Source organism: Colius striatus, chromosome 1, assembly GCF_028858725.1.
Source record: "Colius striatus isolate bColStr4 chromosome 1, bColStr4.1.hap1, whole genome shotgun sequence".
NCBI lineage: Eukaryota > Metazoa > Chordata > Aves > Coliiformes > Coliidae > Colius > Colius striatus.
In genome coordinates, this window is record NC_084759.1 from 55,779,042 (window position 1) to 55,799,284 (window position 20,243).

At 41.2% G+C, this 20,243-nt stretch overlaps 1 protein-coding gene across 4 annotated transcripts; it reads left to right on the forward strand.

Annotated features, from left to right (window-relative positions):
* The first annotated feature begins 1,293 nt into the window (after nucleotides 1-1,293).
* ERCC5 (ERCC excision repair 5, endonuclease) lies at nucleotides 1,294-18,572 on the forward strand. 4 transcript variants are annotated; one of them, XM_061996384.1, is made up of 16 exons: nucleotides 1,294-1,635; nucleotides 1,816-1,936; nucleotides 2,498-2,673; nucleotides 3,163-3,278; nucleotides 3,373-3,465; nucleotides 4,291-4,351; nucleotides 5,277-5,420; nucleotides 6,295-6,502; nucleotides 6,745-7,764; nucleotides 8,161-8,390; nucleotides 8,721-8,840; nucleotides 10,726-10,939; nucleotides 13,608-13,752; nucleotides 14,568-14,768; nucleotides 16,435-16,519; nucleotides 17,930-18,572. In XM_061996384.1, exons 2-16 carry the CDS (start codon nucleotides 1,849-1,851, stop codon nucleotides 18,473-18,475), a joined length of 3,447 nt encoding a protein of 1,148 aa, XP_061852368.1. In that variant the 5' UTR covers nucleotides 1,294-1,635; nucleotides 1,816-1,848; the 3' UTR covers nucleotides 18,476-18,572. The 4 variants fall into 4 exon arrangements, with proteins under 4 accessions (XP_061852368.1, XP_061852360.1, XP_061852377.1 ...); XM_061996376.1 differs by having other exon boundaries at nucleotides 1,297-1,384; XM_061996393.1 differs by having other exon boundaries at nucleotides 1,297-1,368.
* The last annotated feature ends 1,671 nt before the right edge of the window (nucleotides 18,573-20,243 follow it).

Consider the following 20,243-nt stretch of genomic DNA (forward strand, 5'->3'; position numbering starts at 1 on the left):
ATCGTATTTAGGAATGTAATGGTTTTGTCTGGGCCAGATTTTTTGGTAGCAGGGGGGCTACAGTGATGGCTTCTTTAAACAAAGAGTTGCCAGAAAGCTTCCCATGTAGCTCACAGTCAGTTCTAAGCTGGACCCTGCACCTGACCCAGGCCTAGCCAATTAGTGATGGAAGTAACGCCTCTGTGAATAATATTTGAGAAGGAGAAGTTGTTGCACAGTTGCAAAACTGCAGCAGCAACAGGGAGAGTGAATGTGGAAACATCTCTGCAGACACCAAGATTGGTGGAGGAGGGTTCTTAGGCACTGAAAAGGCTCCCCTGTGAAATGTGGTGAGGACCATGGTGAAGCAGGTTGTCCCTTTGCAGTCCATGGAGGACCACTGGCAAACAGAGACCCACTCATAGCCTGTGGAGAAGCCCACACTGGAGTGGGTGGATGCCTGAAAGAGGCTGTGACTCCTTAAGAAGCTAATCCTGGAGCAAGTTCCTGGCAGGACCTAGGAGTTTGTTGGGGAGGTGCCCACAACGTAGCATGTTTGCTGTTAGGACTTGTGATCCTATGAGGGACTGAGGCTGGAGCAGTCTGTCCCTGAAGGACTCTTCTCCTAGTGGATGACCCACGCTGGGGCAGTGTGTGAGGATCTGCCCCCGTGGGAAGCCCCATGCCGGAGCAGTTCATAAGGAGCTGAAGCCCACGGGAAGGACCCACGCTGGAGAAGTTTGTGAGGGACTGTCTCCCGTGGGAGTGACCGCACACTGTAGCAGTGGGAAGTGTGATGAGGCCTACCTCTGAGAAGAAGCAACAGCAAAGTCCATCCGTACTGAACTGACCGCAACCCTCATCCCCCATCCCCTGCGCCTCTGAGGGGAAAGGACGGAGAGTCTTGAGGAGGGGTGGGGAGAGGTGTTTTTAAGACGATTTTATTTCTCATCTCCTTGCTCTTATTGTTTCTTTAATAAATCCAACCTTTTTTTTTTCTCCCTGAGTCCGTTTTGCCCGTGACTCGACGCGTGACTGCCAGCCTCCTACCTGCAGCCCGCCCGCCTCAGGCGGTAGCGCGGCGCTGCGCACCCCTGCCTGAGGCTGCGCACGGGTGGCTGCAGGCGCGACGTCTATCGGCAACAGCAGCGGGAGCTACAACTACCCTCAGCGGTATGACATGTAAGAGGAAGCCGGTGAGCTCTGCTCCTCGCCAACCTGTTGGAACACCTACCGCGCCTGGCTCCGCCCCGCGAGCCGCAGTTCCCGGCGGGCGGTGCGGCGGGGCCGGCCGGCGCATGCGCGCACACTGCCGGTAGGCCGCGGAGCGGCGAGCGGCACCTGCGCCTGAGGGGAGCCTGTCTCCGGATGTCCCTCGTCCCGCCGCAGGTGAACCCCGCCGCAGGTGAACCCCGCCGCACTCTCTGACGGACATCCCACCTCGCCTTCCACTGTCCCTGCCCCGTTCCGGTCTGGCTGCCTTCCTGCCTTTCTCCGCTTCGCTCTCCCTCGGGCTGGGCTCTCTGTGCCATCCCACGGGGCCCCTCGGCGTGTCCCCCGGGCGGGGGCGGTTGCCTGGGACTGTGAGCCGTCTGAGGGCCGTCCGGTGAGCAGCCGTAGCGCTGCGCTCGGCCGGATTTCGTAAGCGTCTTTGAGGTATCACAGCTGAGGGAATCCTCTGGAACCGGCCCGAGCGGCTGCCGCGGCGCCCGCCTCTCCCCGCCTGTCCCCTCTCCTCCCTCGGAGCTTTCGTTCGCAGTGGTAACGCGTTGGCGTTGATAAACGCGTACATGGATCGTATAACCTTTGGGTTATTCCTGCCTTTGTTCCTCATAGGTTGTTCACTTTCAGACCAGCTGAGAAGGGACCATGGGAGTTCAAGGGCTTTGGAAACTGCTTGAGTGTGCTGGGAAGCCTATAAACCCAGAAACTCTAGAAGGAAAGATTCTTGCTGTCGGTATCCTTTCAGAGTAAAGATGGGGAACCAAGTTAGTGATGGAGATGATTTTTATGTTTTTTTCTTGTTTCTACATGATTAATTTAAGTTATGACAAAATAAGTTGTTTTTTATGCTTGATAGTATGCAGAATGCAAAGTTCTTTTTTAATAGACTCCTTACACAAGTATTGGGCAATAGGATTTTGTGCTTTATATATAAACGTGCTGCTCTCAGTAGGACTATAAGATGGAAAAGTTTAAATACTTCTGCATCGATTTTTCCTGTCGTATATGCTTAGCTAAATGCTGGAAAGATGTGGAAAGCAGTTACTCCTCATTTATTTGTAAAAGTAGCTGGGGAGGTACTACTTGCTGCACTACACTGCTTTTTGTTCAGGGTGGGAGGGAGGCAAGAATTTATTCTCCAAAGTTTACAATATTTGGGTAAACTTGTCTGTCATAAGCCAAGCCTGGAACAATAGGCAAAAAGCCTCTAAGTAATTTATGTGCACTTTATAGAAACTATTAGTGTGTGTGTGTAAGATAGCACATATGTTTTTCCTCTTAACGGGTCTTTAAGATATCAGTATTTGGTTGAATCAAGCAATAAAGGGAGCCAGAGATCGTGGTGGTAATTCCATACAGAATGCTCACCTCCTCACTCTGTTTCATCGACTCTGCAAGTTACTGTTTTTCAGAATCCGACCTGTCTTTGTTTTTGATGGAGAGGCACCTCTTCTGAAGAGACAGACCTTGGTAAATACCTTTTCTGAACCATTGCAATGCAAAAGAGGATCTATGTCTCCTGATACGAAGTAGCCATTTCCAATTTCCTGCTTATTCTACTTAAGATTCCGAGCTATGAAGATGAAAGACTTGAAATGCACTGCTGTTCGTGTGTTCTTTGCAGACCCACTGTTGGTGAGCTGTTGGAGCATGCAGCAGCTCCCTTTTGATATATTCAGGTTGTATTTATGTGGAGAGGTAGAGGGTGGCATAAGCCTGAGTCTTGCTTCAGAATGGACCAGAACACAATTCTTGCATCTGTACCCAGAAGCTGAAAGCTGTTCCTGGGTCCTGTAGAAGATGCTGATGTAGAGAGATTTAGATGACCTGAAGGCTATATCCCAATAGATGTAGGATGAGTTAGGAGTTGCTTGTAGGCTCAACATACAGAATTAATTGATTGAATATGTATCTTCAGCATCCAGCAAGATATTGTTGATGTCAACCCTATTTTCACAGGCTAAGCGAAGACAAAGAAAGGAGATGGCCATTAGTGATTCCAGGAAGACTACGGAGAAACTCTTGAAAACCTTTTTAAAGAGACAAGTTATCAAAACTGCACTTACGGGCAAAAGGCAAGAATAAAGATGATTTTCCCTTTGCTTATAAGTGACAGATGTGTTTTTATTTAGCTATTAATCATTATTGTGTTTTTGTTCTTTCTCTAAGGAAAGAAGCTTTGCCCAGTATTACACAAGTTCGAAGAGAAGGAATTGATGATATGTATGTATTGCCTACTTTAGAGGAAGAAGAGAAGAACAGGTAGGTATAATTAAGAAAAATAGCTCAAATGACTGTAATGAACTTAGATAAAAGGATAAAACTTGGAGTGGTTTTTTTGATGTTGCTGGAAGTCTTTTGACCCATGAGATTTCACAATATGTAAAGTATATTACTTGAATTTCTATTTTATTTCAGTTTCTTTTTGGAGAGTTTGGTTTATAGCTCTGGATATGGAAGCCTTCTACTTTTTTATGGAAAAATAACAGAAGAAGCTTACAGATCACAGATTAAATTTCTAGACTGGATTTGTGTTTAAGAGTGAAAGTTCTGCCTCAATCTCTGTGGCCGTATCCATACAACTAAATGGAGCTCATTAAGTAGCTGTTGTGTGGCAGCTTGATTGCCATTTATGTCCTCTTATTCAGGAGTTTAGATGTGTTCAGCAGAAGCAGGCTTTGAGTGCACTTGTCAAACTTGTGACATCTTAAATAGCACTAGGTGGGAATGTGGACCTATCTATTAGGTTACTCTTGCACATCTTATCTATACTTTTACATATTTTAAATACTGATGAAAGAATGAGGTGATGATGTAAACAGCAGCAGTTCTCTCAGTCCAGTTTTAACTGGTGTACGTCTGTCTTCTTGCTTTCTGTTCAGATCTTTTGGCTTGTCTGTGAATTTACAGGTGTGCGGATGTGTATGTGTAGGCACCTGTATACATATGCGTACTTTGATGTTTTGAATTTTTTTGTACTTAGCAGTGAAGGGACGGCTAAAGTTCTTTTGCTTAAAATAGGAACTTTTATTTTCCTAGGTAAATCTCTACATCCTTTTTTTTTTTTTTCCTTTTTGTGATTTTTAGTTCAGAGGAGGAAGAGGAAAAAGAGTGGGAAGTGAGAATGACCCAAAAAAAGATGTTACAGGTCAGTGCATCCCAATTGCCCTGTCATAGTGAACAGTCCTCTCATTCATGTGCTTTGCTGAAAGAAGATAAAAAAAGTCTTTGGAGGTAGTAGTCTTGCTATAGCATTACTTGCCAAGCAAACAAGCCCTGGCTGCCCAGACAGGCTGCCCAGGGAGGACGTGGAATCTCTTTCTCTGGAAGTTTTCAAAATGCACCTGGATTCGTTTCTGTGTGACCTGATCTAGGTGGACCTGCTTTACCAGGGGATTGGACTGGATGATCTCTAAGGATCCCTTTCAACCCTTACCATTCTGTGGTTCTGTGAGAAGGATTTGTTTTTTGTAATGACACAAGTGAAACATAGACATTTGTGCACATGTGTATGCACATACAAGACAGCAAACTTCAGAAATTCCCTTGTTTCTCCAAATGGGAATTGATGTTGAAGCACTTTGGTCCTTGACTTTTCACAGATAAATTCTGTGTTCCCTTCTAATGGGAAGTGAAGCAAAGAAATATGTAACCTAAGAAAAAAGCCTAATGAGTAATAAGATTAGCTCTGCTTTCAACATTGTAAAAAAACCACAAAACCCAACCAACCAACCACAAAAAAAAAGACGTTGATCTTGATCCCATTCAGAAGAAGAACCTCTTCGGAAGGATAAAATCAGACCAACTGAGGCTATATAGGATGTGCTTCTATGATTTGTACTAAATATGTTTTTGTAAAAAGAATTAACCTTTCTTTGTATGGTCTACATCATTAATTGTGTACTTTTTGGGTAGTAGTTACCTTTTTTTTTTAGTTATCTGTTTTCTTCACAGTATAGGAAGTAGCGACATATTTTTTAGGGTTTTCTTTTCTTTGGAATGATGCTGTAAATATTTTGTTGTTCTTACTGTTCTGTAATACAAAATAGGTGTTTATGTTGGTTTTTTTATAGGAAGAATTATGTGAAAATCCTCATTCTGTAGATATTGAATCAGAAGATTTCAACAAGCTGCCTCCAGAAATAAAACATGAAATCTTGACTGATATGAAAGAATTTACGAAGCGAAAAAGAACATTATTTGAAGCAATGCCAGAGGTAGGATTTAAAACAGTTTTCAAGCCATCATAATGCAGCTGTTGCCATTAATGCAGATGAAGATTACATCAGAGTATCACATCTGGAAAGCTTTACCCCAAGGCTTGTTTAATAAGAGATGTTATGGGGAAGGGAAAAATATCCAATGAGATAATGACTCTTAGCAGATCCTCCCCCTCTGTCTGTTCAGACGCTTGTCTCTGGATTTCTGCTAAAACTGACAGAGCTAGTCCAGTTTGGCAAGAATGGAAAACTGATCACATTGTGTCTCCTGCCTCATCAGCATTATGCCCAAGATTTCAATTGTAAGAATGTACTGCTGGTGTGGATAAACCAGGCAGAATGAGTGCAGCTTGGATTCTGAACCTTCAGGTTGTTAGAGGAGCTGACATCTGGGAAAAGGTTTTTTTTGAACTTAAGCAGGGACGTTTCTGATTCCATTCAGAGACAATATGGTGCTACTTCTACAATAGCTTGCAGAGCGGTTAGATTTTAAAAATACAATGTGTGTTAGATCGAATGGTAGCTTGTCCCCAGGTGTAAGCTAAGAACCGTCTTCTTAAAGTCATTCACGTATGGGTTCTGTTGCAATTGCATTGTTTTTAAGATGGAGACCACCTCCTTTAGCCAGCTAAGTTTTTTTTTTTTGTCACATCATTGAGATCTCATCATGTTTGGCCAACATTCAGGAGTACTTAATGGTATCTTTTAGTATAGTGGCTTGGAACTGCAGCAGTCAGTAAAGACAAATGCTACCTGCTTAAAAGAAACTCTTAAAAGGCTCTACAGAGCACAATAAGTGAACTTGCTAAAAGGTGCAGCTAGTGGCATTTAAATTGACTTGGTTGTTTGTTTTGTTTTGTTTGTTTTTAAGGAGTCCAATGACTTTTCCCAGTACCAGCTTAGAGGTTTGCTTAAGAAAAGCAACCTCAATCGGTGCATAGAAAATGTAGAAAAAGAATTGAATCAACAGCAGTCGGGTGAAATCCAAACACAGTATGAAAATGAAGGTGGTTTTGTGAAAGAAGTGGAATCTAGGAGGGTAGTCTCTGAAGATACTTCTCACTATATCCTAATAAAGGGTATGTCAGCTCTTAATTTTGGTGTGTGCAGTCTGCAGCTGTCAGTTTTAAGAAAAACATGGATATTGATTACAGCTGCAAATAGCCAATGCTTTGTATGAGATGTATGTTACTGTTAAATATTATTAATTGTGATCTGTAAACGTGTAGAAAACAAGTTTATTAATATGTAAAATGGAATGTTAGTGTAAAATAGCTTTTCAGTAAAAAAACCCAAACCAAACTAGAACATTTTCTTTCAGGTATTCAAGCAAATGAAACTACAAGCAGAGACTTGGAAGCTGTTGCGGGACCCTCATCAAAAATGCTTGAATTTACTAAATTGAATAAAAGCAGTGAATCTCCTGCTAGTGCAAAGCTAGTTGTGTCTGACAAGTTGCAGACGGAGGAAAATAACAATATGGTGACAGCACCACCCTCTCCTCGGACTTTGCTTGCTATCCAGGCAGCTATGGTGGAAAGCAGCTCAGAAGAAGAATTGATGGATGAAGATACAAGACGGTTGAAAGTGGACCAATCTGTGACAGAGGAAGGTGCTGTGTCTCCAAGAACACTACAGGCTATCCGTCAAGCTCTGAGTGATGATGATAAAAGGGAGGAAGTTGTTACTGTTAGAACCATTGGAGTCCTACCAGAAAGATCAGAAGTGAAAGATTTTCTGCTTAGTAGCTCAGATGAAGATGTTACTGTTAAAACTGTTGGAGTGCTACCAAAAAGATCAGAAGCGAGGGATTTTCTGCTTAGTAGCTCAGATGAGGAAGACCAGATTCCTGAAGTTGAAGAGGTAAAAAAGCCCCCTACATCTACAATTCATTTTCCAGACCAAGTGATTGTGCAAGATGCTGAATTTGAAAAAAAGAGTCATGAGTTGAAAGAAAATGGTATTGCACCCAGTGTATCCAGAGATGAAAATAATTCTAGTATTGACAGTACTAGAAAAGACAAAGAAGATGTAGACAAACAAGAAAATAATTCCCAAATGGACTTAAATTCTTCCGAACATAAAGATCTAAGCTTGTGCACGCAGAAGGCAAACTGTCCCCCTGAACAAACTAGTGTAAGAGTTTTAACTCGTGCTGAAGCAACAGACCTTTCTAAAACTGAGGAGAACCTGAAAATTCCTGAAAATACAGAGGAAGTAATTTCACAAACAGAAGAGAAAGTACCTGAGGCACAAAAGGATATTAGAGTTTTTCCAGAAGCAAAAGATCCCGAGGAGGAAAGAGGAGGGGTATCACAGTCGGAAGACAGTGATTCTGATGGTATGTGCTTTTTAATTGTGTAAAAAGATAAGAAAATAAGACCTTATTTGTAGTTAACTGAAGTTAACCTTTTCTGCTAGTAATAAATGCTTTAAAATACATCTGTTCCTGTGTATGTAGGAGAGGGGAAGAAAATCTGAGCTGTGTTTTGCTGCTTGGTGTTAAGTTTTATTGTTGAAACATGAATGTACAATACAGAGTTGGGAAAGCATACTGTTGTCTAAATTGAGCTTAACTGATGCGTTAAGGGTTGGTCACTTGGTTTCTGGAATTTCACAATCCTTAGATGTAGTTACTGTACATAGAAACAAAAATACTGCCCAAGTTAAGAATGGGTACAAATAACATCTTTGTAACAAGCAGCAGGAAGTTGAAAACTGTATTTTCCTTTAATAGGCAGCTTTATTGAAGTGGATACTGAAATCGGTAACGAGGCCGAGTTTCCTACTAAATACGATGAAAAACTAGGTGATGAAACAGCACCTCCAGAAGTGGAGACAGACACACATGATACTGTCACACAGGACTTGATGAAGGAGTCTGATGAAGTGCAGTTGGCGAATGATCAGAATGTTGAAAGAGAAGATAGTAAAGATGCATCAGATGAGTGGCAGGACATCAGTTTGGTAACTCCTTGTTATTTGTTTTGAGAGCTATTGGAGAGCCTAATACTGTTTTGTTGTTTTATCATGTATGTATCTAATTTCATGGGAACTGTTTTTTCATTAAAGGTGATGGTTAACCATAATCTCTCTGAAATGAGAAGGAAGCTTTAATGATACGGCATTCTGATGGATAGAGTCCTGCAGTTTACTGTGGTAGAGAAACTGGCAACTTCAATGGTTGAATTAATGGAGCATGTATTACTAGAATAATTATAGTTTGAGACTTAGTGCTTTACTTAACTAAGGATCCCAGAATTGTTGAAATAATGGAAATCTTGGTTTATTTTTCAGGAAGACCTGGAAGAATTAGAAAATGACCTTTCTGCTGAGCAGAATATACTTCAGTCTCAAAAACAGCAGCAGGAACGTGTTGCTGCTTCTGTAACAGGACAGATGTTCTTGGAAAGCCAGGTAGTATTTGTTGAATCATTTTGATTTGATATAGCATGATATGGTCCCCTCTGCTTCAGTCAAACATTTTCCGAAAAGCTGTTAGTAATTTTGCTTAACTGTAACTCACCTTTTTATCTCTTAGGAACTTGTTTTCTACAGTCTGCTTGATTTAAAATATTGACATAAATATGAGTTCCAACAAATTTAAAGAGCTGTTATTTAAAAGTAATATTAAAATTATTAATAAATCAACACAATATTAAACACCAACTTTTTAACACTGGACCAGTTTGATCTTTGCCTATTGCTGTGAAAGGTGCAAATTCAACAACAACAACAAAAAGTTACGTTTAGCAGTATGAAATTGATGTAATCTGGGTGTAAGTTGTGATTTCCCCTAGAGATTAAGAGAGAAAAGCTTACAAGAAATCTGTATGGTAACCCAGATTTATGCACTGGATAGCTGATTTTAAAGAATGTCATCAGTAATACTGGCACAAGCCTGGAACTTCTGTTTTGGTATTAGTATTTGAGGGTTCATGGGGGTAGTACTTGCAGTACAGTGTGTTGGGGTTAATATATATGGATGCATCAAGAAGAGTGTGGCCAGCAGGTCAAGGGAGGTTCTTCTCCCTCTCTACTCTGCCCTGGTGAGGCCTTATCTGGAGTCCTCTGTCCTGTTCTGGGCTCCTCAGCTCAAGAGGGACAGCGAAGTGCTGGAGAGAGTCCAGCGCAGGGCCACCAAGATGATCAGGGGACTGGAGCATCTTTCATATGACGAAAGGCTGCGGGAACTGGGGCTGTTCAGTCTGGAGAAGAGGAGATTGAGGGGAGATCTTATTAACATTTATAAATATCTAAAGGGTGGATGTGAGGAGGTTGATACATCCCGTTTTTCTATAGTATCTAGCAACAGGACAAGGGGTAATGGGATGAAGCTGGAACACAAAAAGTTCCTCTTAAATATAAGAAAAAACTATTTCACTATGAATGTGAGGGAACAGTGGCACAGGCTGCCCAGGGAGGGTGTGGAGTCTCCTTGGATGTCTTCAAGACCTACCTGGACATGTTCCTATGCGACCTGATCTAGGTAACTCTGCTTCTGCAGGGAGGTTGGACCAGATGATCTCTAAAGGTCCCTTCCAACCCTTACCATTCTATGATTCTGTATCTATATGTATAAAATATATGTATGTAATAGATTTTTCATTTTAGCTTTTGCAGTGCTATCTGTTATTACATCCATCTTGGGAGCAGAACAGCAAATGGAAAGTATAATTTCTTGAGATCTCATAATCCAGAATTGTGTAACAAACAGAAGCCTGTAAACCGTGTGTGTGTGCGCGTGTGATATTTAACTGAGGTTAAATAACGTATTCCATAAAAGCAAGCTGTGTAAAATGCATCAAAGTACATGTATATCAAAATGCCATCCAAAGGATTTTTGGCCTAGCCACTGTTTCCTGCTGGATATCAATGTTTCTCATATGCTTTCATACTATTCTCTGAGCTAAGGTAATGACTGATATTTCATTATTATTACTTCTTCATTTATTATTTAACCTGAATCTTTCTTTCCCGGACCCCAAATTATTGTAATCCGTGGACTTCTCTCCGTGTTATGGAAAGCATGGTGCTTAAGTGTGCTTGTGATTTAAGGTGACTTCTCAAACTGTAGTGACAGTGTGATCAAGTAGTGCTTGACTTCTGTGGCACTGCCTGAGATGTATAAGTGGGATCTTCCCCTTGACTTAGCTGCACTTGACCCATTCTAGTGGAAATTAAGATTTGCTGTGAAATATTAAATACCTCCTGAGTGTGACTGTAGCAGTTCTGAGTCAAGAGGCATAACAGCAGTTCCTTCTTCAGCTGCAATGTTAACCGCTTTGTTTCCGTGCCACAGGAGCTTCTCCGCCTGTTCGGCATTCCGTATATCGAAGCTCCCATGGAGGCGGAGGCACAGTGTGCTCTGTTGGACCTCACCGATCAGACCGCTGGGACCATCACCGATGACAGTGACGTTTGGCTCTTCGGTGCACGACATGTTTATAAAAATTTCTTCAGCCAAAACAAATATGTGGAGTATTATCAGTACGTTGATTTTCAAAACCAGCTAGGTAAGCCTCAGCAGTTGATTCATGAAATACAACCCTTAATGAGACAGTGCCACCCTGCGTCTTTTCCAAGTTGTACTTTCCACAGCTTTTTCTGTGTCTGTTAGCACAGTGCCTGTTCTTTGAAGAGTCTCTGAAGACGTTCAGTTGGGTTGCTGTTTTTAGTGCCAGATGACCCCTCTGGATTTGCAAGCACCTGCATTTAATATGCTGAGTTAGTGGAATGATCATCAAGGCTGGAGATATGAACTGTGGTACCAGTTTCTGAGTAAATGTCACCCTGACTTTTCTGACATGGTGGGAAAACGATATTCCGATGTCATCAGATTTGTAGTCTGGAAATGGAGGTTAATTTTGGGCATACTGATATCTAATGTATTACAAGAGGATCTGGTGTATGTATATGCTCTGTAAAAGTACTGAGAGCTTTTTTTCTCCTTTCAGACTGCTCTTGTACCAGTCTAATCAAATTGTTATTCATTATATAGAGCTACTAAACTTCAGTGTCATGTAGTGTATTAAGGAAAATATGAGCCAATTTTAACTTAAAGTAGAACTCTTTTAAAATAATTTTAGACTTTTTCAAAGTTGAGAGAGGCTGGAGACTTTGAAGTAATATTGTAATGTCTTCAGCATGTAAAATGTCACAGCATTTTTTTGTGGTGAAAAGTATGTCTTTGGTTTCTTCCCTGAGCAAATTGAGTTAAACTTTTTTTCTTTTTTTCTCCCCCTACTTATACCTACTACAGCTGAATTGGAAAGGATTGCTATAAAAGCATGTGTATGGTTTTTAACTGTTATTAATGTAATAAACCAGAACTTGCATTTAGTTAACTATGTACTGGGGGAAAAAGAGTCACCACTGATCTTCATGTCACATTTCTCTGCAGTCTTGTACTACTTTTCCATGAGTTTCACAATTCTATTTGGCGGTTGATGAATATCCTGACTAGCATGCTGATGGACTTGCTTTTTGTGCTTAGATACATATCCATCCTTTCTTCCACTGAATGTTCTTATTTTTTTTTTCTTTCAAAGTCTAAACTCCTGAAGCTACTCAGTGCAAATCAGTCTGATTGCTTCAGATTTTATAGTATGCCAAGTAGAAGTTGTCAGCTGAATTCTTCTTTCTGTCTGTTTCACAGGCTCTTTTGGTCTATGTAGTAACTGCATTAGCACAGAGCGAAAGACTCCCAGTCTGGGAACTCTTTCAAGAAGCAGAATCATTGATATTATGGAATAGACTTCAAACTGAATGTTTTAGTTTTTGATTCGGTGATTATTAAATTCAGATCAGTGTTAGATGAGACCAGGACAGTAACTGGAGCAATATATCTACAAGAATACCTCTTAAAAAAACAGATTTTCCCAATGGTCTTTATCTTGTAAAACTTCTAATTTTAACACCACTACAAGTGCTTGAGCTAGCACTAGCATATTTTAGATGAGTGGACAGTGAGGTGGATCGAGAGCTGGTTGAAGACAGAGCCCAGAGGGTGGTGATCAATGGCACAGAGTTGAATTGGAGACCTGTGGCCAGTGGAGTTCAACAGGGATCAATTCTGGGGCCAGTCTTGTACAATATCTTCATCAACGACCTGGATGAGGGGACAGAGTGTATCCTCAGCAAGTTGGCTGATGACACCAAACTGGGAGGACTGGCTGATTCCCCGGAAGGCTGTGCTGCCATTCAGCGGGATCTCGACCAGCTTGAGAGTCGGGCAGAGAGGAACCTTATGAGGTTCAACAAGGACAAGTGCAGAGTCCTGGATCTGGGAAGGAACAACCCCATGCACCAGTACAGGCTGGGGGTCGAACTGCTGAAGAGCAGCTCTGCAGAGAGAGACCTGGGAGTCCTGCTTGATAATAAGCTAAATATGAGCCACCAATGTGCCCTCGTGATCAAAAAGAGTGTGGCCAGCAGGTCAAGGGAGGTTCTTGTCCCCCTCTGCGCTGCCCTGGTGAGGCCTCATCTGGAGTCTTGTGTCCAGTTCTGGGCTCCTCAGCTGAAGAGAGACAGGGAAGTGCTGGAGAGAGTCCAGCACATGGCCACCAAGATGATCAGGGGAATGGAACATCTTTCATACGAGGAAAGGCTGCAGGAACTGGGGCTGTTTAGTCTGGAGAAGAGGGGACTGAGGGGAGATCTTATTAATATTTATAAATATCTAAAGGGTGGGTGTGAGGAGGTTGATACATCCCTTTTTTCTATAGTATCTAGCCACAGGACAAGGGGTAATGGGATGAAGCTGGAACACAAAAAGTTCCACTGAAATATAAGAAAAAACTATTTCACTGTTCAGGTGAGGGAGCCCCGGCACAGGCTGCCCAGAGGGATTGTGGAGTCTCCTTCCTCGGAGGTCTCCAAGACCTGCCTGGACATGTTCCTATGTGACCTCATCTAGGTGACCCTGGTTCTGCAGGGGGTTGGACTAGATGATTTCTAAAGGTCCCTTCCAACCCCTTCCATTCTATGATTCTATATTAGCAGTGCCTCAGAATATAATTTAGCAATTCTGATGTTGAATTAAATGGAGTTTTACAGAGCTAATGCCTTTGTGTTACTTTTGAGGGGTTTTTTGCCTTCCAGATAATATTTTATTTTTCCATTTGTAAGAAACCAGGTGCTGAATCCACTGGTTTTATTTGGTGTTCACGCTTTCTTTTCCAGGGTTGGATCGAAGCAAGTTAATTAATTTGGCGTACTTGCTTGGAAGTGACTACACTGAGGGCATCCCAAATGTTGGCTTTGTAACAGCGATGGAGATTTTAAATGAATTTCCTGGGCATGGCTTGGAACCTCTCTTAAAATTCACGTATGCTTTGTCGTATTTTGCCTTTTAATCTCTCCATAATCCCAATATTATGAATTTTTCTGCTGCTTAAGCATATAACAAAGCCTATGACCATCATTAAGGAGACTAAGTTAACTATAAAATATGTGACTCCATCATACCACTGTTTGAAATGGCAGATAAATAAGTTGACTTGTTGATATGGCAATTACCGCGAGACTAAAGAAGACAATAGAACAGCTGTAGAACTGTGTGACTGCCTCTGAGTTCATTGCAGAGCTGGATCCATAGTGGAGTAGAGGTTTATTCTCCCTGAGTTTGTGAGAAGGTGCTGTAGCTTGCTCATAGAGAAAGAGACTTGATGAGTGAGGAATGGATGACCTGAAAAGAGACAAACAGGTAGGCAGTGGGGAAGAACAAGATTTGAAGAGGGCTGAGCACGTTGTATTGGCAATGGCAAAGATGGTTAGAAGTCTTTTCGCTTTTTTAAATTTTTCTCTTGCATACCAAAAAAACCTCCAAGATGATCATTATGTGGGAAATGTCCTCCCTAAATGAGGCTGAATTTAGGACCATCTGTTTAGCAGCTTATGGAGAATCCAAGTGTTATTTGCTACTGTGACTTAACAATGACCCCATCTGCTGTGGTTTTTTTTTGTGTTTTGTACTTTCAGTTTCTATGTCCTTTTGGCCATTTTTCTCTTTGGTAATTTTCCACCTCATCTCATATAGTAACTGAAGTAGGGAGACTAAGGGTATTGGATTTGGCATGTTGACTCTTCAGATTCTGTATTATATTTTACAGAAGCAAATGAATACTTTCCTGTGTTTTTCAGTGAGTGGTGGAATGAGGCTCAGAAGAATAAGAAATTGAGACCTAATCCCCATGATACCAAAGTCAAGAGGAAACTGCGGGAGCTGCAACTTTCATCAGGTTTCCCGAATCCAGCAGTGGCAGAAGCATACCTGAAGCCTGTGGTGGATGAGACGAGGAGTTCCTTCATTTGGGGGAAGCCTGATATAGAGCAGATCAGAGAATATCCTTTTACTATGTATCAGGGCTTATTAGCCAAAAGTACTCCAGTCATAAGGCTTGTTAGTGAATCAGTAACAGAGTGTCAAGTTCGCAACATCTTCTTGGTGTGAGGGAATGCGAGCCCCATCTGCCTGTGCTCACCTACAGTGACACAGGTCTGGAATGGAAGGGAGTGCAGCCGTGCATGTGTGGCACTCTGCCCTCCTGAGAGAGCGGGCTGCTTCACTTTGTGTGCAAAGACAGAGTCTTGTAGATGAACTGAGTAGTTTGTTGTGATGTTATGCTTCTATAACTTTACTGTGCCTGGTTTTAGACTTAGAGTGAGATTGTTTATACAGCCCTGATGTATGTTTGCAGTCTTTCACTAACAACTTTGAAAACCTACTCAGAAGCAGTGATTCAGCCTGTCTGTCCTTTATCTCTAGTTACTCACTGCGTATCTTGCAGTGATGTCTAGTTCTTGCATCCATCACAATTTGAGTTGGACAGGATGGATCGATTGGGCGAGGCCGATTGCATGAGGTTCAACAAGGCCAAGTGCTGAGTCCTGCACTTGGGCCACAACAACCCCATGCAATGCTACAGGCTTGGGGAGGAGTGGCTGGAAAGTTGTCCACAGGAAAAGAACCTGGAAATGTTGATTGACAACTGGCCGAATATGAGGCAGCGGTGTGCTCAGGTGGCCAAGAAGGTTAATGACATCCTGGCTTGTATCAAAAACAGTGTTGTCAGCAGGACCAAGGAAGTGATTGTCCCTCTGTACTTGGTGCTGGTGAGGCTGTACCTCAAATACTGTGTCCAGTTCTGACAGGCAAGAAAGCCGGTGAAGGGTCTGGAGCACAAGTCTTAGGAGGAGCAGCTGGGGGAGCTAGGAATGTTTAGCCTGGAGAAGAGGAGGCTTAGGGGAGGCATGATTACGCTCTACAACTGCCTGAAGGGGAATATTGTAGTGAGGTGGGAGTCAATCTCTTCTCCCAGGTAATGAATGACAAGAGGAAATGAGCTCAAGTTGCACCAGGGGAGGTTTAGAAGGGATGTTAGGAAGAACTTTTTCATTGAGAAGGTTGTTAGGCATTGGAATGTGCCTCCCAGGGAGGTGGTGGAGTCAGCTATCCCTGAAGATATTTAAAAGATGCATAGATGAGGTGCTGAGGGACGTGGTTTAGTGATGGGCTTGGCAGTGAGATTAGTGGTAGACTCAGTGATCTTAAAGGTCTTTTCCCAACCATAACAATTCTATGAAATTCATCAAATTGTTAAAAAGTAGATGGCAATGTCTGCAAATTAATGATATTTTAAAAAGGAAAGTTTCAGTGTGTGCAAGTGTTAAAATAAGATTTATTTTTAGTTATTTTGTCTTACAGCAATATCATATAGCCAAAAAGAGTCCTGTCTTCACTGAGACTCGCTTTTGGAAATGTTGGTAGTAGAAAAAAAGTTCTGTAGCTCAGAGAGATGCAGCAGCATGAGTAAGATACATAGTGAAATACTGGAACCATCCATGTAAGTCAGCTGTAGTAACTTTGAGCATTTTCTTCAGTTTTGTAGTAGTAAAAGATTTGAAGTAGAGTAACTTTCCTCCAGAAATTGTTTGTTTGAGGAATTTTCATTTTCCGAATTTACAAAATACTTGTAATAGTTGTTTAAAGTTCCTTAATTTCCTGTACATTCTGTCAGGATCACTTCGGCTGGACTAGGACAAAGACAGATGAAATACTTTTGCCCGTGGTTAAGCAGCTGAACTTGCAGCAGGTAAGCTGTAAAACTGTGTAGGTCGAGAGTAGCTGGAAAATTGTAAAAGAAGCATTTTTAAATAAAAAGCAAAGCTTTAAAATACATTTCTCAGAAACTGAGGTTTGGCCATATTTTTTTTAATCTCAATACACAGATTTTTTAAAAGACTTTTCTAGACTTCATTTCTCTATGACTTGGGTGTGCTGTGAGGCACTCTCTTTAACTTTACTTGTTGGTTTCCTATTTTGTTATCTATCAAGCACCTATCTCGAGTCCAGATGGCTGTTCTGGATGTAGTTGAAACTACGGGTACCTGGAGCACTGTCAGCACTTTTTAAAAGACAGCATGCTGTCTCTAAAAATTATTTCTAAAAATGACCTGAAAATGTTGATGAGGTGAAACTGACCATTTGGTACTATTCATATCCTTTGAGGAGGAGTGCAGACTGGACCATTGAGCAAGTGCCCATTAATAATACTCTAATTTCTAAAGAAATGTTCTGCTAACTTCAGTAAAACTTAAAAGTGAGCAGTGGTGCATGCTGTGGTACTGGCGGAGTCAGTTGTAAAACTGATGGCTTGAGGTCAGATTCTTCTCTTGTCATAAGCAAGATAAATATGTAATCTAAACCAAGTATTCTGAGTACTCTCTGTTACATAAAGGTGTGAAAGGTACCAATACTTGTAGTTAAAAACATGTTTTCAGGTCAGCAGGAACATCCTTTGGAAGTATCTGTATCTGTTAGACAATTTTAGGGAGAATATAGAGGACTAGCTGAGTCTATCCAGGAAGCCTAACTGTGATTGAGTGGCACAGACCCATTGTGTGTGACTACTTCTAGTTCTACTCTTAAATCTTTACATTGCAACAGCAATGAGTTTGTCAAATGACTACCTGGACATGTTCCTATGCAACCTGATCTAGGTGAACCTGCTTCTGCAACGGGGTTGGACTAGATGATCTCTAAAGGTCCCTTCCAACCCCTATCATTCTACGTTTCTGTGATTCTGTGACTGCGTTTTGTTGCACTAACATAGACAAATGTGAATTGTACTTACAGTATTTACTTAGTAAACATTCATTTGTTTTAACAGCTTGAAGCTAAGAAAGAGTTTGTAAAGATGTGCTTAAGAGCACTAGAAGTTCTCTGTGTTAGCAACACATACCTACCAGTAGCACAACGTTTGTAAAATTTCTCTGAGGTTGCTCATTATTGAGTTTCTGTAAAGGTTCTTGTTGCATAGTTTGTTATAAAGTATAGCTTTTACTATAATAATGCACCTTGCTGCTCACATCTATTTACATGTTAATTTCATTAGTCCTTTGTCCCACTTCATTGTGAGGTACTTTATCGTGTAGCTGTGATAGCAACTGAATTCTTATCACAAAAAACATCCCAAGTTGTTTTTCTGTTTTATTTTTGATAGACTCAGCTTCGAATTGATTCATTCTTCAGGCTGGCACAGCATGAAAAACTGACCATTAAAAGTCAAAGACTGCGCAGAGCTGTGACGTGTCTGAAGAGGAAGGAAAAAGAAGCAGCCGATGAAATTCGGGAGGCAACCGCTATTATGGAGACTGAACTTGAACAGCATGATCAAAGGGAATGGGAAGCCACAGGCTCTGCAAATCATCAGGCGACAGATGTTCAAAGTGGAAAGAGAAGAAAACATTCAGAGTCCAGAAAGGAACATTTATATGCAGGTGGTTTTGTTGGGAATTTATGTCTTTCAGAAACTTCTAGTGATTCCTCAGTAGAGGAATCAGAAGGTAGAGACTTAGGCAAGAGCAAAAGGAGGAAAACTGCCTCAGTAATGGAGACAGCAGACCATAGAGAGAAAAAGGGCTGCAGTAGCTCGAGTGATGAGGATGAAGAACTGGGAAACATAGTCATGGTGACTGCCAAACCAGTGTTTGAGGGCAGAAAAAACAAGTCAAAGACTAAGAGAGGAAGAACAAAGAAAAAGTCTTAAAGAAAAAAAAAGTCTTAAAAAAGAGAGACTGTGTGTGGGTTTTTTGACTTATATTCTAATGAATTTTTGATAAATAATAAATTATCCCTATTTCTCATGTATTTGTCTTGCATTTTGTATCCAGAATTTAAATTAGGAGTATTTTAAATGGTGAAAAAAACCCCCAAACTAGCACATTTACTCCTAAAGATCTAGATTAGACTTGGTAATGAGTTTTCTGGTTTGGAATTTTAAAGTTGAGCTAGAATGTGATGCCCATTCATTTGCGTTGTAACTGATATGAGAGAGCTGTTAAAATCACTTGCAAACTTTTGCTTCCATAACTTCAAACTTTGAATGAAATTTTGAAAGTGACTTGGATTACTTCTAAGTGCTCAGAGAAGGAAGATCTCCTTTCTCCCTTCACTATGCCTGTCTCAAAAGTTTTGTGTTCAAAGTAATATTGCTTGTTGAACTATTTACGAGAAAACGTAAGCCCTCATAGAATCTCATGGAAAATCATACAGTGCAATAAGTCCTTATGTAGTCTGAGGTGCCATAATTGTTTCATGTTCTGAATGTCAATGCCATGTTTCTAGGGTTGGAGTTACATCGCCATCTCCACAGACAGACTTGGTCTGTGAAAGTAGTGTGTTCAGAGTTACCCAGCATTCATGTGGGATTCATTCGGAAGAGAAACAATGTGCTGGGCTCAGACTTCCCCCCCCCACCACCTCACCTGTCTCAAGGATTGTAGAACTTATTCCTAGCTTCTGTGGATTAAAATGAAATAGCACTGAATGCTGCCAGACATACTTGGGTTCTTGCATCAGATTTTAGTCATCCTTCTTGCTTCTTTTGTCTTCTCATTAAAATTTCTACTTCGTTTCTCACTGTTTGAAAGCCTCAAGTCCGCACAGTTAAGATTTGTATGAAACATTGGCCTCCTAAAAGGGTGAAGAGGTGAGATGGTTAGGGTTTGACCCTTACAGTTGCAGAGTATAATACTTGACGTACAGTGTTTACTGAGCAAAACCAATCACCTTTGATATTACTTTTACTAAAGATGATAACATTTTAAGCAAGTTTTCAGTCTGGTCAGCCAGTTTACAGCAGTATTTTCTAAATCACTCATTACCATTACCTTGCATTACTATTACTCTTTACTTCAAAAGTGTAGGTGGAGTGATTTGTTTGGTAGTTTCTAAATATAGAAGAACTCCAATTAATTTATTCTTTTAAGCATGGTAAAGTATAGAGACCTTCAGGTGTTTAGTATTCTTGTACAATAATTTATCATTTTTCCATGGCACCTAGAATAAACTTCATTTGAGACTGAAGTGTTAATTTTGCTAAAAACTGTTAAATAAGAGTTTCTATCCAAAACTGATTACAGTCTAAATAAGAAAAGCTTTAAAGATACTTATATTTGTCCCCATGGCAGTAAGCAGTTGCAACCTGTTGAGTGAATGTGTATCTTGCATATACAAAAGAGGAGTGGTATGTGTCTATTTATGCACCTTGACAGCTGTCTTGTTGGGTAAAGTGCACTAGAGTTTTGGTTGTTGCATTAACAGGGTGCATTTATGTACCCCAACTGCAAACGCGCCCCTGCCCCTTTGTCACCTGTTCTGGGAAGACCCCTGTGACTGAAGAATGAGATTTGCCTTTTTGGTTACTTCATGTTCTTTTTTGTAACACTGAGTGGATGCCAACACTGTGCCGCTATCTTACTTTTGTAAAAAAGTGCTCCAAAGTTGGTTGGTTACTTGGTTGGAGCTCCCTTGAC